This window comes from Rhinopithecus bieti, unplaced genomic scaffold (genome assembly GCF_001698545.2).
Source record: "Rhinopithecus bieti isolate Rb0 unplaced genomic scaffold, ASM169854v2 scaffold_13351, whole genome shotgun sequence".
In the NCBI taxonomy this organism is placed as follows: domain Eukaryota; kingdom Metazoa; phylum Chordata; class Mammalia; order Primates; family Cercopithecidae; genus Rhinopithecus; species Rhinopithecus bieti.
The window spans coordinates 3,401,531-3,413,196 of record NW_016807514.1 but is presented as its reverse complement, the minus strand read 5'-3'; the positions used below and the strand labels follow the sequence as shown (position 1 = coordinate 3,413,196).

At 59.6% G+C, this 11,666-nt stretch overlaps 1 protein-coding gene and 1 pseudogene across 9 annotated transcripts in view; one reads left to right on the top strand and one right to left on the bottom strand.

The window, feature by feature from the left end:
• Window positions 1-9,493, top strand: part of PRKCZ (protein kinase C zeta) — a 147,398-nt gene extending 137,905 nt beyond the window's left edge. For all 8 annotated transcript variants that reach the window (XM_017882477.1, XM_017882480.1, XM_017882479.1 and 5 more), the window contains 2 exons: window positions 8,687-8,802; window positions 9,024-9,493. In XM_017882477.1, the coding sequence (XP_017737966.1) occupies window positions 8,687-8,802; window positions 9,024-9,111 (204 nt within the window). In that variant the 3' untranslated portion in view covers window positions 9,112-9,493. The remainder of the gene's footprint in view (window positions 1-8,686; window positions 8,803-9,023) is intronic.
• Window positions 8,574-11,400, bottom strand: LOC108536031 (uncharacterized; annotated as a pseudogene). The gene is made up of 2 exons (XR_001887401.1): window positions 10,130-11,400; window positions 8,574-9,610 (listed from the first exon to the last, which is right to left on the bottom strand). The product of XR_001887401.1 is annotated as an uncharacterized LOC108536031 (transcript).
• Window positions 11,401-11,666: the final 266 nt, after the last annotated feature.

Here is an 11,666-nt window from a genome sequence, read left to right as displayed (position 1 = left end):
CCCAGCCCCAACCCCACCCCTCCAACCCCCCACCCGTGGTGGACAGAGCCAGGGCTGCGCGGGCCGGGTGGGCTGTGTGAGCTCGCGCACCACCGGGCTGGGCTGGTCCTTGGCACGGCCCCACCTGTGTGGAGCCAAGGCTCCTGTCTCCCAGAAGGGTCAGCTGGGAATGGGGGGCCACCCCCCAGGGCCCCGAGGAGGGATGGGGAGACACATTTCATCCTCTGGAGCCAGGAGAGTGAGGGGCCGGACGAGCTCGGCCCATGGCGCTTCCTGACACCCTCCGACTGTGCTGGCTCGGTGTGGCCGGGAGCTAGTGGCACGTGTGTCCTGGCCTGTGAGCACATTGGCTGTTGGTTCCACAGGGATCTGATAGTGGGAGCCGTCCTAGAGCAGGGCGTTTGCTTTGGTTTTGTGGCTGGTTTTATCAGCAGTTACTGGACAGGACCAGCAGTGGCAGCGTTCACGGCTTCAGCTTTAGCGCCAGGTATCGAAGGAGGGTGAGTCTGTGGCAGGGCCCGACGCGCGCTGGCTCGGTTTAGGAATCCGATTTCGGTGGCGTGTGAGCAGGGCGCGTTCGGTAAAAACTCTGCTTTGAGTTCCGACCGTTCCCCAGCTGGCCATGTGAGGTCAGTACTCTCCTGTGATGAGGGGCAGTGACTGCAGCCCCTGCGGGCCACGTGATCAGGAGGGGGCCGGACGCCCCGAGGGCTCAGCGTACAGGGGGTTTTGCCAGACGGTGGGCTGGCGTGAGTGTCTGGCAGGTTAAGGCAGGCGAGGCTGCGCCGCTTGGTCGTGGGTGCTATGGGAAGCGCACTGTCTACCCAGGATGTTTCCAGCCCATGGAGGGTTTATTGGGAGGTGACCCCGTCTGAAGCTGAGGACCGCCTGTGACATTTGTTTCCAGCTGTGTAAATGGTTGCAGAGCTGCAGAAATAAAACCTTTCAAATATACTCTTGAGGAAGAAAAGCAGATTGGAGAGCTCATTAAGTGCATTTCGGAGGAGGCCGAACTGAACCAGGAGAGAAAGCCCAGCTCTGAGGCAGTGGGACCCACCCGACTTTTCCAGGCAGCCTTGGCCAGCGCAGGGGGTCACTCCCCGGCCCCTGTGGTCAGTGGGGGCCCTTGTCCACCCAACAAGTCACTTTCTAGTCGAAGGACTTGCTTCACCTGTGCATGTGTGGGAGCGTGGGGGAAGGTGGAGTCAGGTGGTCAGAACGTACCCGCACACAGCCCTTCCAGAGCCCAGCTGTGCTGCCGCCAAACTAGGATGGGGCCATCCTCTGTCATGGGGTTGTCAGATGCACACACTTAGAAATGTTCTGAGTATAGGCACCTGCTACGGAATCAGCTTCGCAAATTCTTCATTTAAGTGTATGACTCTGGGAGCATAAGGGAGCAGAGATCTGCCTTTGGTTCTGACTGTCGTCCTCAGGCCCAGGAGGAGGCTAGCGGTGGCGTCCCCTCTTTGGTCCAGGCACCCCTGGCTTAGCAACATTAGTGGTGGCGTTCCCCTGTCTATCTCAGGCACACCTGGCCTAGCTGGTGTTAGTGGTGGCATCCCCATCTCTGGCCCACAGAACCCCTCTGATCCACACACACACTCAGGCCCACGTGCCACCCAGCTGAGCCCGCGGCAGGCGCTTAGTAGAATCACGAGGAGCCAACATCCCTGCCCCCAGCCACCTCCCCTCGCCCGTCTCAGCTGAGTCTCCACTGTGCCTTTCCCACCCTCTCTCTTCCACGCCCACCTTGGGCCCACCAGCACCGCAGGAGAGCCCAATGCTGGGTGCAGCCTCGATGCCAGCCAGGCCCCTGATCTTGTCTCTCAACCACTCTTGCGTTCCCGGGAGTGGACGGATGAGAACAGATGACTGCCTGCAGAGTGAGGGGCTTCTTCCCTTCGGAGCACTGTCTATTCTGAGTGTGAGTCCAACCCTGCCCCAGCCAGAACTCAAGGGGACCACGAGGCCACCCTTGGCCTCCAGCTGGGAAAGGTCTGCGTCCCTGCAGTGAGCACGCCAGGTGACCTCAGCGCACACGTGCTATGGGCTGTCTCTCGGAAGGCAGTCAACGGCCCTGGCTTCCCACCTGGGTCCCACCACTGCAGAATCACCCCCGTGACTGTCCACGTGAGCAGCTTCCCATCACTCACTTCTTCCTGGCTGCTGCGGGCTGCGTTGTGACTTCAATCACAGCCTGAGAGGCCCATGAAGGGCTTGCCACTGACTGCCAGCTCTGCTTCTGCCACCGACCGCTGGCTCTGCTTCTGCCATTTCCTTGCCACCCATCAGCTCTTGGGGCTTTTAGGAAGAGGTGTGGCTGTTCGGGTCAGATTGCTTTAGCTGGCCTCAGCAGGGTTGGTGTGGGGTCACCACCACCTCCATGCAGTGCACCATGTGACCTCAGCGGAAGGAAGGTGCTCACCCCATTCACCCAACGTCCACAACTCAGTGGTTTTGAGCAGGTCCAGAGTTAATACGACATCACTGCAATCACTTTCATCACCCTGTACCCAGAGAAGACGTGAACCCACTCCAGCCTCTCCCCACGCCCTGCAGGGCTGCTCCGCCAGGCTCTGTGGCTCTGCCTGGTCTGGACGTGTCATGGAAATGGACTTGGGCATGCCGCGGCCTTTCGTGCCTGCCCTCTCCCCTCAGCATCGTCCTCACAAGGTGCACCCACGCAGTAGCACGTGGCGCTGCCTCCTTCCTGCGCTGAACCCCACTCACTGCGTCCACTGCATGGAGACCGCACCGCTGCATCCGTCCTCAGTGGACATAGGGTGGCCTCTACTTTCTGGCCATTGTGGATCGTGCTGCTGTGAACACCTGTGAACCCGCTTCTGTGTTCGTTTCTCTTGGGCAGGTGCTCAGGGCGCAGCTGCAGGTCCGGTGGTCTCGGTCCCGCCTTTCAAGGGGGGCCACCTGTTCCTGCAGTGGCTGCTTTCTGGTCCCTTTGGGGGCCCCCTAGGTGCTGTGCTGGACTTAGTTCCATGGGCTGTAGTGGGTAAAGCGTGAGAACAGTCCCTCCGTGGGTATCAGCTCCGTGTGGGAGTGGGGCACGCGTGAGGCCCCGGTCCCCACCTGTGGACTCAGGGTCTCTGTCACGGACTGCAGGGAAGGCGGTGGGAGCAGCAGGGTGGATGGTGAGAGGACACAGTGCCCGCCCCCCGAGGGTCCGAGGGTAGAGCTGGAACGGGGTCACAGTCACCCCAGAGCCACCCCAGCCCCTCCTGGCCTGCCCCCAGCTGAACCAGCACTGCTCGGGCATTTGCTGCCACTAGGGTGTGGCTCTGGGGCCCAGCACCAGGTCCCCAACCCTGCTTTCCTCTTGGAGCCCGGCCTCTCTGCACACTGCCCTGGAGAAGAGAGGCGGTGTGTGCCAAGGGCCCCGCCAGCAGGGCAGATCCACCTTCCTTGCCCCTGCACCGGGAGGTGGCGCTCATCTTGGCGGGAGCTCCCATGGGTTGTGTCCAGACGCCACCCTCCACCAGTCCAGGCGCATCCTCAGGCTCCTATATCCTGAGTCCTCCAGTTCGGCTGTGGGAGCAAAGGCCGTGGGGAAGTTACTGGGCCTGTCCCAGGTGAGCTTTGAGTGACAGACAGGCTCATTCTGAAGGAACTGGGCCCGGACAGCACGTCCTGGCCTGCTGACTGGGGCTGCCACTCTAAGAGGGTCCCCATCCCTGCAGGACCCCTGGTACTTAGCCCATCACAAAGCCCAAGTATTTGTGGATCACGTGATGTGTGCTTGTATCAGGAGTCTGGGATTTGAAGTGATGGATTTCCCAGCGTGGTCCCAGCTCCCCACTGATGTGAACAGGGGTGGCGGGTTAACAGCTGAGCCACCACCTGCTGCCCAACCCCATGCGTCCCCCACGGCCGGGCGGTGCTGCATTAACTCATCTCCCCTGGATGGAAATGTTCACGTGGTGACAGCCTTTTCTCTTGAGAGTCATTTGCTGCCCACGTTGCTGGGGAGATTCTGCCTCAGGGCCAGGAGCACTTTGCCCCTCCCACCCCCATCAGGTCCATGACGTGGGCCCAGGGCTGCCGGTGGGAGGCTTCCGGGAGGAGCAAGGACTCTAATGCTTCGTGTCGTGGGAGCCTCAGGACTTTCCCACGCGCGACAGGCACGTTCCTAGGAGCTCAGCGGGAGGAACCCGGCCACGTCACGTGCTGCGCAAGGAGCCGGCGGCAGGGGAGGGGAAAACGGAAAGATGCAGAAGAGGGCAGGTGACAAGAGGCCACAGAGAGATGGCCTGTGTCTGGGCAGGGGGTGGGAATGGGCGGGAGGCAGTTGTGGGAGATGTGGGGCAGTGGAGGCCGTCAGAAGTGGGGATCACAGCTGTGACCTCATGGAGAGGGACAGGCCCCACAGCTGGGTTGGTGCCAGCCCCACTACCCAGGGCCAACCTGTGTGGCTGTAAAACTCTCAAGCCCGGAGTGTGTAGAAGGCAGCAGTGCCCTGGCCTGGCCACCCATGAACCCCTCTGTCCACCCCATGCTGCGTGGCACAGGGCAGGCGTGGGCCTCCAGCTGGAGCCTTGAGTGGTGGAACCTTGGTGGGGCTTTAAGGCTGACCTGTGTGCTTTGAAAATGCGTGGGGACCAGCTGCAGACACACAGACAACTCAGACACACAGATGCATGGATGACGTGGACACCTAGATGACATGAAGCCCGGACGACGTGGACAACCTAGGACGTGGACGCACGGATGATGTGGAGACACAGATGATGTGGACACACGGATGACATGGATCACAAGACGCGTGGAACACAACGAACAACTCGGATCCACAGACAACTGCGGATGCACGGATGACTCGGACGCACGGATGATCGGATGCTTCGGATGAATGACCACTGCTTGCCTCCACCCCGGGGCTCTCTGGGCATTTCCTGTGATTTGTGTACCAGGAGCCTGGGAGTCCCATGCTGCCCCCAGGGCACTGCCTCCTGGGCCCGGCCCTGCATCCGGTGGCAGCCCAGGTGCTCACCAGTCATCACCCCAACAGTGCTGGGTGGTCTCAGGGACCTTCCCCCATCATTGCCAAGAACTGGCTCCGGGATGTTTCTGTGTGGCTGGCTAGTATGGCCAAAGCAGACCCTGGCGTGCTGTCCCCTTGGACGCCTCCAGGCCCTGCCCAGCACATGCAGGGCCCATCCATCCTGTGCCTGACCATGCTCTGCCACGCAGGCCCTAGCCCAGCCCCCTAGCCCTGCTGCTGCTCCCCGCCCCACCCCTGCCACCTCCACCAGGCCACCAGCATCCTGCCTGGCCCTGTGGAGAGCAGTGTCCTCCTGTGTCCAAAAGTGTCTTCCTCCTCAGCCCCTTCACTCAGGCCTCATGGGGCCCCTCTGTGGCCCCCAGCACACAAGGCATGCACCTACTACAGGGCCTTTGCATGGCTGTGCCCTCCCCAGGCTCCAACCCTCAGCTCCCTCAGGCTGTTTCTCAGATGTTCCTTCAGAACTGGAGCCCTTGGGCCCCCAGCCCCATTGACACAGAGCAGACCCCCTGTTGTATCTCAGGTCACTGTGGTTGCAGCCACAGGGGCAGCACCTGTTACTGCCACAGTGTCTGACCTGGGGCCAGTGTGCACTCAAATGCACTGCTCTGAGAGGCCGGGGTGTCCATGCATGGGCTGGGTGCAGGGAGCAGCGGTGGGAAAAGGCATCAGGCCACCATGGGCCCGGACCTGGAGCCCGCATTCCAGCTGCAGAGATGGGCACTGAAGGCTTTTGAGCAAGAAGAGGAGGCAACGCTGGCCCCTGGGGATGCTGTCAGGGAAACCGAGGCAACTTCGAGCCCTTGGAGCAGAGAACGGGCTGGGCCAGGGGCTGGAGGACGCTGGGCCAGCTCCAGCTGGGTCCTGCTCTGTTCCCGCCCTGCCACTTGTTTACAAAGCAGCCCAGGACTTGGGTGGAAAAATACCCTGTTTTCCACATTTTATCAGGAAGTGTTTCATACAAAGAATGGGGGTAACTGATGAAGGGGCCATCCTGTGTCCCCACAACCCTGCTGTGCACACACCACAGGTGACCCGCTCTGCCTAAGGGGACAGCCCTGGTCCCTCCGGCTCCTCCCCAGCACCGTCTCCACCCAGTGGCCTGGCCGTGGATGCTGCCGGTGGCCCCACTTTGAGACGGCCACAGCCCTGACACGTGTCCAGCCTGACGTGGAAGTTGGTCTATTTTGTGGAGTCCTAGTAGCTGCCACGTTAGTAGAATGTATGTGAGCATTTCTTTGTAAGTTCCCAAAAGCCTGTGAGGGTTTTTTCCATGACTCTGTTCCCAGTTTGGCTTTTGTTGTTGTGGCTGTTCTTGACCACCCTGGACCCCACAGTGGAGAGCGGGGGGTGCGCCTGGGAGCCTGGAGCCGAGGCCCAGTCCCTCCTGTGCATTTTCCTGCCAAGCAGCACCTGAGATTCGGTAGCCGATGCCTATACAGGCAGAAACCCGCCAATTACAGCTTGAATGACTGGAGGGTCCTGAGGATGGGGATCCCTGTGGTGCCAGCATGGTCAGAGTACATCTGGGGTGCTGCCCCCCAGCAGGCGGGGCACCAGGGATAGGCATAGCCACGCTGGGGGCATTTCTGATCTTGGGATCCTTCTTGGCTCTTCCGGAGGGAAGGCGGCTGCTGAGTGCCCTGTGATCCGCCTGTGAGCTGGGCTGTTCTGCTTGGTCTGCAGGGGCTGGGGGCCTCGGAGAGCAACTGGGGGGCTGCATTCTTTTCACCAGCCGCACCCACCCAGCCCCATCCTGGCTGGCACTAAAGGGAGCAGAGCGACGTTACGTCCTCCCCTCAAGCCTGGTGAATGGTGGCTCCACAAGGCTGGGGTCAAACGGTGCCTATTGCTGACAGCTGGATCTCAGTCTTGCACAGGAACACACACCTGGCGGGGGGGGCAGTGAATGAGTGTGGGAGGATGGGCTAGAGAACGAGCAAGGGAAGGGAAGGAAAGAGAGAGAGAAAGTGGTTAGAGAGTGAGTGAGCCAGTGTATGAGTGAGTGAGTGAATGAGTGGGTTAGAGAGGCCGGGCGCAGTGGCTCACGCCTGTAATCCCAGCACTTTGGGAGGCCGAGGCGGGCGGATCACGAGGGCAGGAGATCAAGACCATCCTGGCTAACACGGTGAAACCCCATCCCTACTAAAAATACAAAAACAAAATTAGCCAGGCGTGGTGGCGGGCACCTGTAGTCCCAGCTACTCAGAAGGCTGAGGCGGGAGAATGGCGTGAACCTGGGAGGTGGAGCTGCAGTGAGCTGAGATTACGCCACTGCACTTCAGCCTGGGAGACAGAGTGAGACTCCGTCTCAAAAAACAACAACAAAATTAGCCGAGGGTGGTGGTGGGCGCCTGTAGTCCCAGCTACTCAGGAGGCTAAGGCAGGAGAGTAGCTTGAACCAGGGAGTCGAAGGTTGCAATGAGCCGAGATTGCGCCACTGCTCTCCAGCCTGGGCAACAGAGTGAGGCTCCATCTCAAAAAGAAAAAAAAAAAAAGAGTGGGCTAGAGAGTGAGCGAGTGAATGAGTGAGTGGGATAGCAAGGGAGGGAAAGGGTGAGTCGGAGTGGGTTAGACAGGGAGGGAGGCAGAGGGTGAATGTCTGTCTTGGTGCTGCTGTAACAGAATACCTGAGCCTGGGTATTTCCAGGGAGCAGAGGTCGTTCCCAGCTGTGGAGGCTGGGAGTCCAGAGTCTTGGTGCCAGCAGGCTTGGTGTCTGGTGAGGCCAGATCTCTGCTTCCAAGATGGTGCCCAAATACCGCATTCCCCGGAGGAGAGAGGGGAGAGGGGAGGAAGGCCACGTGCCTTCATGGCAAAACGCAGAGAGGAATCCACGCCCAAGCTGTCTTGACAGCTCCAGGAATCTGTCTGTGAGGGTGGGGCTCCCATCGGGCCCCACCTCCTACACTGTTGCTCTGGGGAATGAGTTTCTCAGCGTGAATCTGGGGGGCACATTCAGACCCTATTGTGGGTGGGTGGGAGAGCATAGCTGTGTCACTGGGACAAGTGGCCATGAGTTAGGGGAACTGAGGGGCTTTCATTGTCCTCACCTGTGTGTGTTGTGGCACCTGTGCCAGGCACCAGCGTTCTGCCCTCCCTGGCACAGGTGCATCACCAAGGCCCAATACGCAGTGGCCAGAAGTGAGCCTTGAGCCAAGGCCCAGGCCCACCTGCTGGGCATTTTCCTGCCAAGCAGCACCTGAGATTCTGAAGTCGATGCCTGGATAGGCAGAAACGGGCCGGCAGGAGGCTCCTGACAGATGGATCGTGCGGTACCAGTGCAGGCAGGGTGCTGTGGCCAGGTCCTGCGCCTTTATGGTCAGGGTTCCAAGACGTCATGAGACGGCTTGTTCAGCCAGTTAGCGTTGGTGCCCCTCTCAACAAGGACCCCCAGGAATGGGGTGGCCTCGCAAGGGTGGCCGGGGGTCCTGCTCCATCCCACATGTGGCCAGCGTGGCCCACACTTCCGGCGTTCCTCTCAGCTCGACAATTTTTCTGACTTTGGATATTTTCTAGATTTTGTGTTGTAAGAAAAAACATTTGGCATTCAAACACTCGGCAGACTGAAATGCTGCGTTTCTTACTGTTTCATTCTGATTCGAGTGACACTCAGTCTGGTAGGGATGATGCCTGCGCGGAGCTGACCTTTCTTGCCTTGTTTTTCCAAGCTGGAGAAGAAGCAGGCGCTCCCTCCATTCCAGCCACAGATCACGGACGACTACGGTCTGGACAACTTTGACACACAGTTCACCAGCGAGCCCGTGCAGCTGACCCCAGACGATGAGTAAGTCCCACTGGGTGCAGGGACCCTGGAGGACCCCTCGGGCAGCCCCATGGCAGGCCGGCACCTTGGGCGGCTGGTGACCCGGCCTGCCCTTGAGTCCCTCCCGCCTGGCGTCATCTCTCCGGTGGGCGCTGGGGGAGGATTCTTCTGCGAATGTGACTCGCCTCCCCGGAGGGAGTGAACACAAGGCCATGCCCCGCCCCTGCCGCCTTTGCCCACAGGGATGCCATAAAGAGGATCGACCAGTCGGAGTTCGAAGGCTTCGAGTACATCAACCCGTTACTGCTGTCCACCGAGGAGTCGGTGTGAGGCCGCCGCGTCTCTGTCGTGGACACGCGTGATTGACCCTTTAACTGTATCCTTAACCACCGCATATGCATGCCAGGCTGGGCACGGCTCCGAGGGCGGCCAGGGACAGACGCTTGCGCCGAGACCGCGGAGGGAAGCGTCGGCAGGCGCTGCTGGGAGCAGAACAGTCCCTCACACCTGGGCCCGGGCAGGCCAGCTTCGTGCTGGAGGAACTTGCTGCCGAGCCTGTGTCGCGGTGGGCCGCGGGGACCCTGCTGAGGGGCTGTCATGCAGTTTCCAAGGTGCACATTTTCCACGGAAACAGAACTCAATGCACTGACCTGCCCCGCCAGGAAAGGGAGCGTGTAGCGTCCTGAGGAATAAAAGTTCCGATGATGTGGAAGCCCCTCTGCTGCCTTTTTTCCGTGAGTGGCGCCTGCCCCACGTCTCCGACGCAGCCACATGGAGGGGGGCAGGTTAGAAGCCAGCAGGACACAGGTGCGGGCGGGAGTTTAAGTGCCTGTGGGGACACACCGCAATCAAAAAGTGTACAAACTCGCACCATTTCCTAAACCCTGGTAAGTTCTGTGGTTTTTCCTGCAGAGCGTGTGCCCACCTGCTGTGGTCTAGGGTGAAGTGACACCTTAAGCAGGTGGCGGCTGGGTCATCCAGCTCACTGGACTGATGGGGGAAATAGGATCATAGAGATTCTAAAATGTGGCTCACCAAAGCACAGTAGACCAAAAAAGAGAAAAAGAAAATTGAAAACTAAATCTGCACAAATCCATTTCTGACCACACTAAGCAGTGCCTGCACGATCCCTCGTGCGACGCGTTTGATTTTTGGAAAATATTCTTACTGTCACACAGTACTGAGAGTTAGGGAAAACTAACCGATGTATGTGTGACGGACCCCAGCCTTAAAGTTCAAAATGATGACCCTACAGACATGCAGAAACACAGGCACACTCCTCCCAGCAGCGCGGACCTTCTGCTCCCTCCTGCTCCCGGGAACACGCCTGCGCTCTCCGTCCTCCCACCCCTCCGGTGAAGGGACAGCTGCCCAGAGCCCAGGCTTTCTAGAGGCAGGTCTGCCGGCTGCCAGGGGTCAGGTGTGGCGGAGCCGTCTTCTGAGCTCTCTGGGAGAGGGGGTCGCACCGCCTCGTGCCTCCGAGTGGGGCCTGGTGCACAGGTGTGGAGGTGTGGAAATTGCCACGCAGCCCTCTTGGCCAGGCGCAGAGACCCCAGGCCTCCATGACTCAGGGGCCGCTCCACCCCACCGTGCGGCTAGTGGCTTCGGGAGGAGATACAGAAAACCTCAAGTTAGGAGGTTCGCGCCACGCCTTGCCTTGCCTCAAGGTCATACCCACCAGGTGAGCGTGGCCCACCCCACACTCAGGTTTCTCAGGGCGCCGCTCCGTGCCTGGCGCCGAGCACGACGTGGTGGATTCACACCCGAGCCCCAGGTGCTGGGACAAGAACAGCGCTGGGCACACTGCCGGCCCCCGGCCCTGCACACCCCGCCCCTGCCCCAGCTCAGGCCTCTGGGTGGAATGTGGAGATGGGTTCCAGCCGCACTCCCAGCCTTAGCCGGTGAGACTCTACTCCAAAGACGGAACGTTAGAAACCCCAGGGCAGAGTCCAGGAGCCGACCTAGGTTTCACACAGGTGTCCCAGACCAGCGTGGGGATGTCCAGGTAGCGGGGCCCAGCCTGTAGCCGCTGAAGTCACACCTGCCGGGGGAGCGGGGCTGCTGGGACCCCACCTTGAGTGGGAGACCCCCAGTGTATCCTGGAAGTGGTTAACAAGCAAACTGCTTTCCATGAGCCTCCTTGATTTGTTAAATATTTAAGGCACTGACCTAAATACTGCCGTGTTGCCAACAGCGTGCCGGTTACCAGTGTGGCTGTTCTTGTACACAATGTGAGTAACGCTGTGCTCATCACAGGGGAGACTTTTCTATTCCGTCATTTGTTTTATAAATTAAAGTGAAGGATGTATTGAAGTGTGCTTTGAAAAATCCTGATATTTGCCAATGGCTCCGGTCACAACGGTGTGTCTTTTGGAAGTGGTTCCTGAACTCTGGTGACTTGGGGGCTGCACAGTGGGCCTGTGTGGGCGCGGTGTGGGGCAGCTGCCCATGGAGCCCGTGGCTGACCGACTCTCCCATGGATGACACCCTCGACGGCCAGGGTCATTCAAAGTCTCATACATCCATTAAAGACTTTAATGAAAATGCTTACATTATTATTATCATTAAAAGTAGGTGTTTTTGGCCAGGCGCGGTGGCTCGCGCCTGTGATCCCAGCACTTTGGGAGGCCGAGGCGGGTGGATCACGAAGTCAGGAGATGGAGACCATCCTGGTTAACACGGTGAAACCCGTCTCTACTAAAAATACAAAAAATTAGCCAGGCATGGTGGCGGGTGCCTGTGGTCCCAGCTACTCGGCAGACTGAGGTAGGAGAATGGTGTGAACCCGGGAGGCGGAGCTTGCACTGAGCCGAGACTGCATCACTGTACTCCAGCCTAGGCTAGAGAGCGAGACTCCGTCTCAAAAAAAAAAAAAAAAAAAAAAA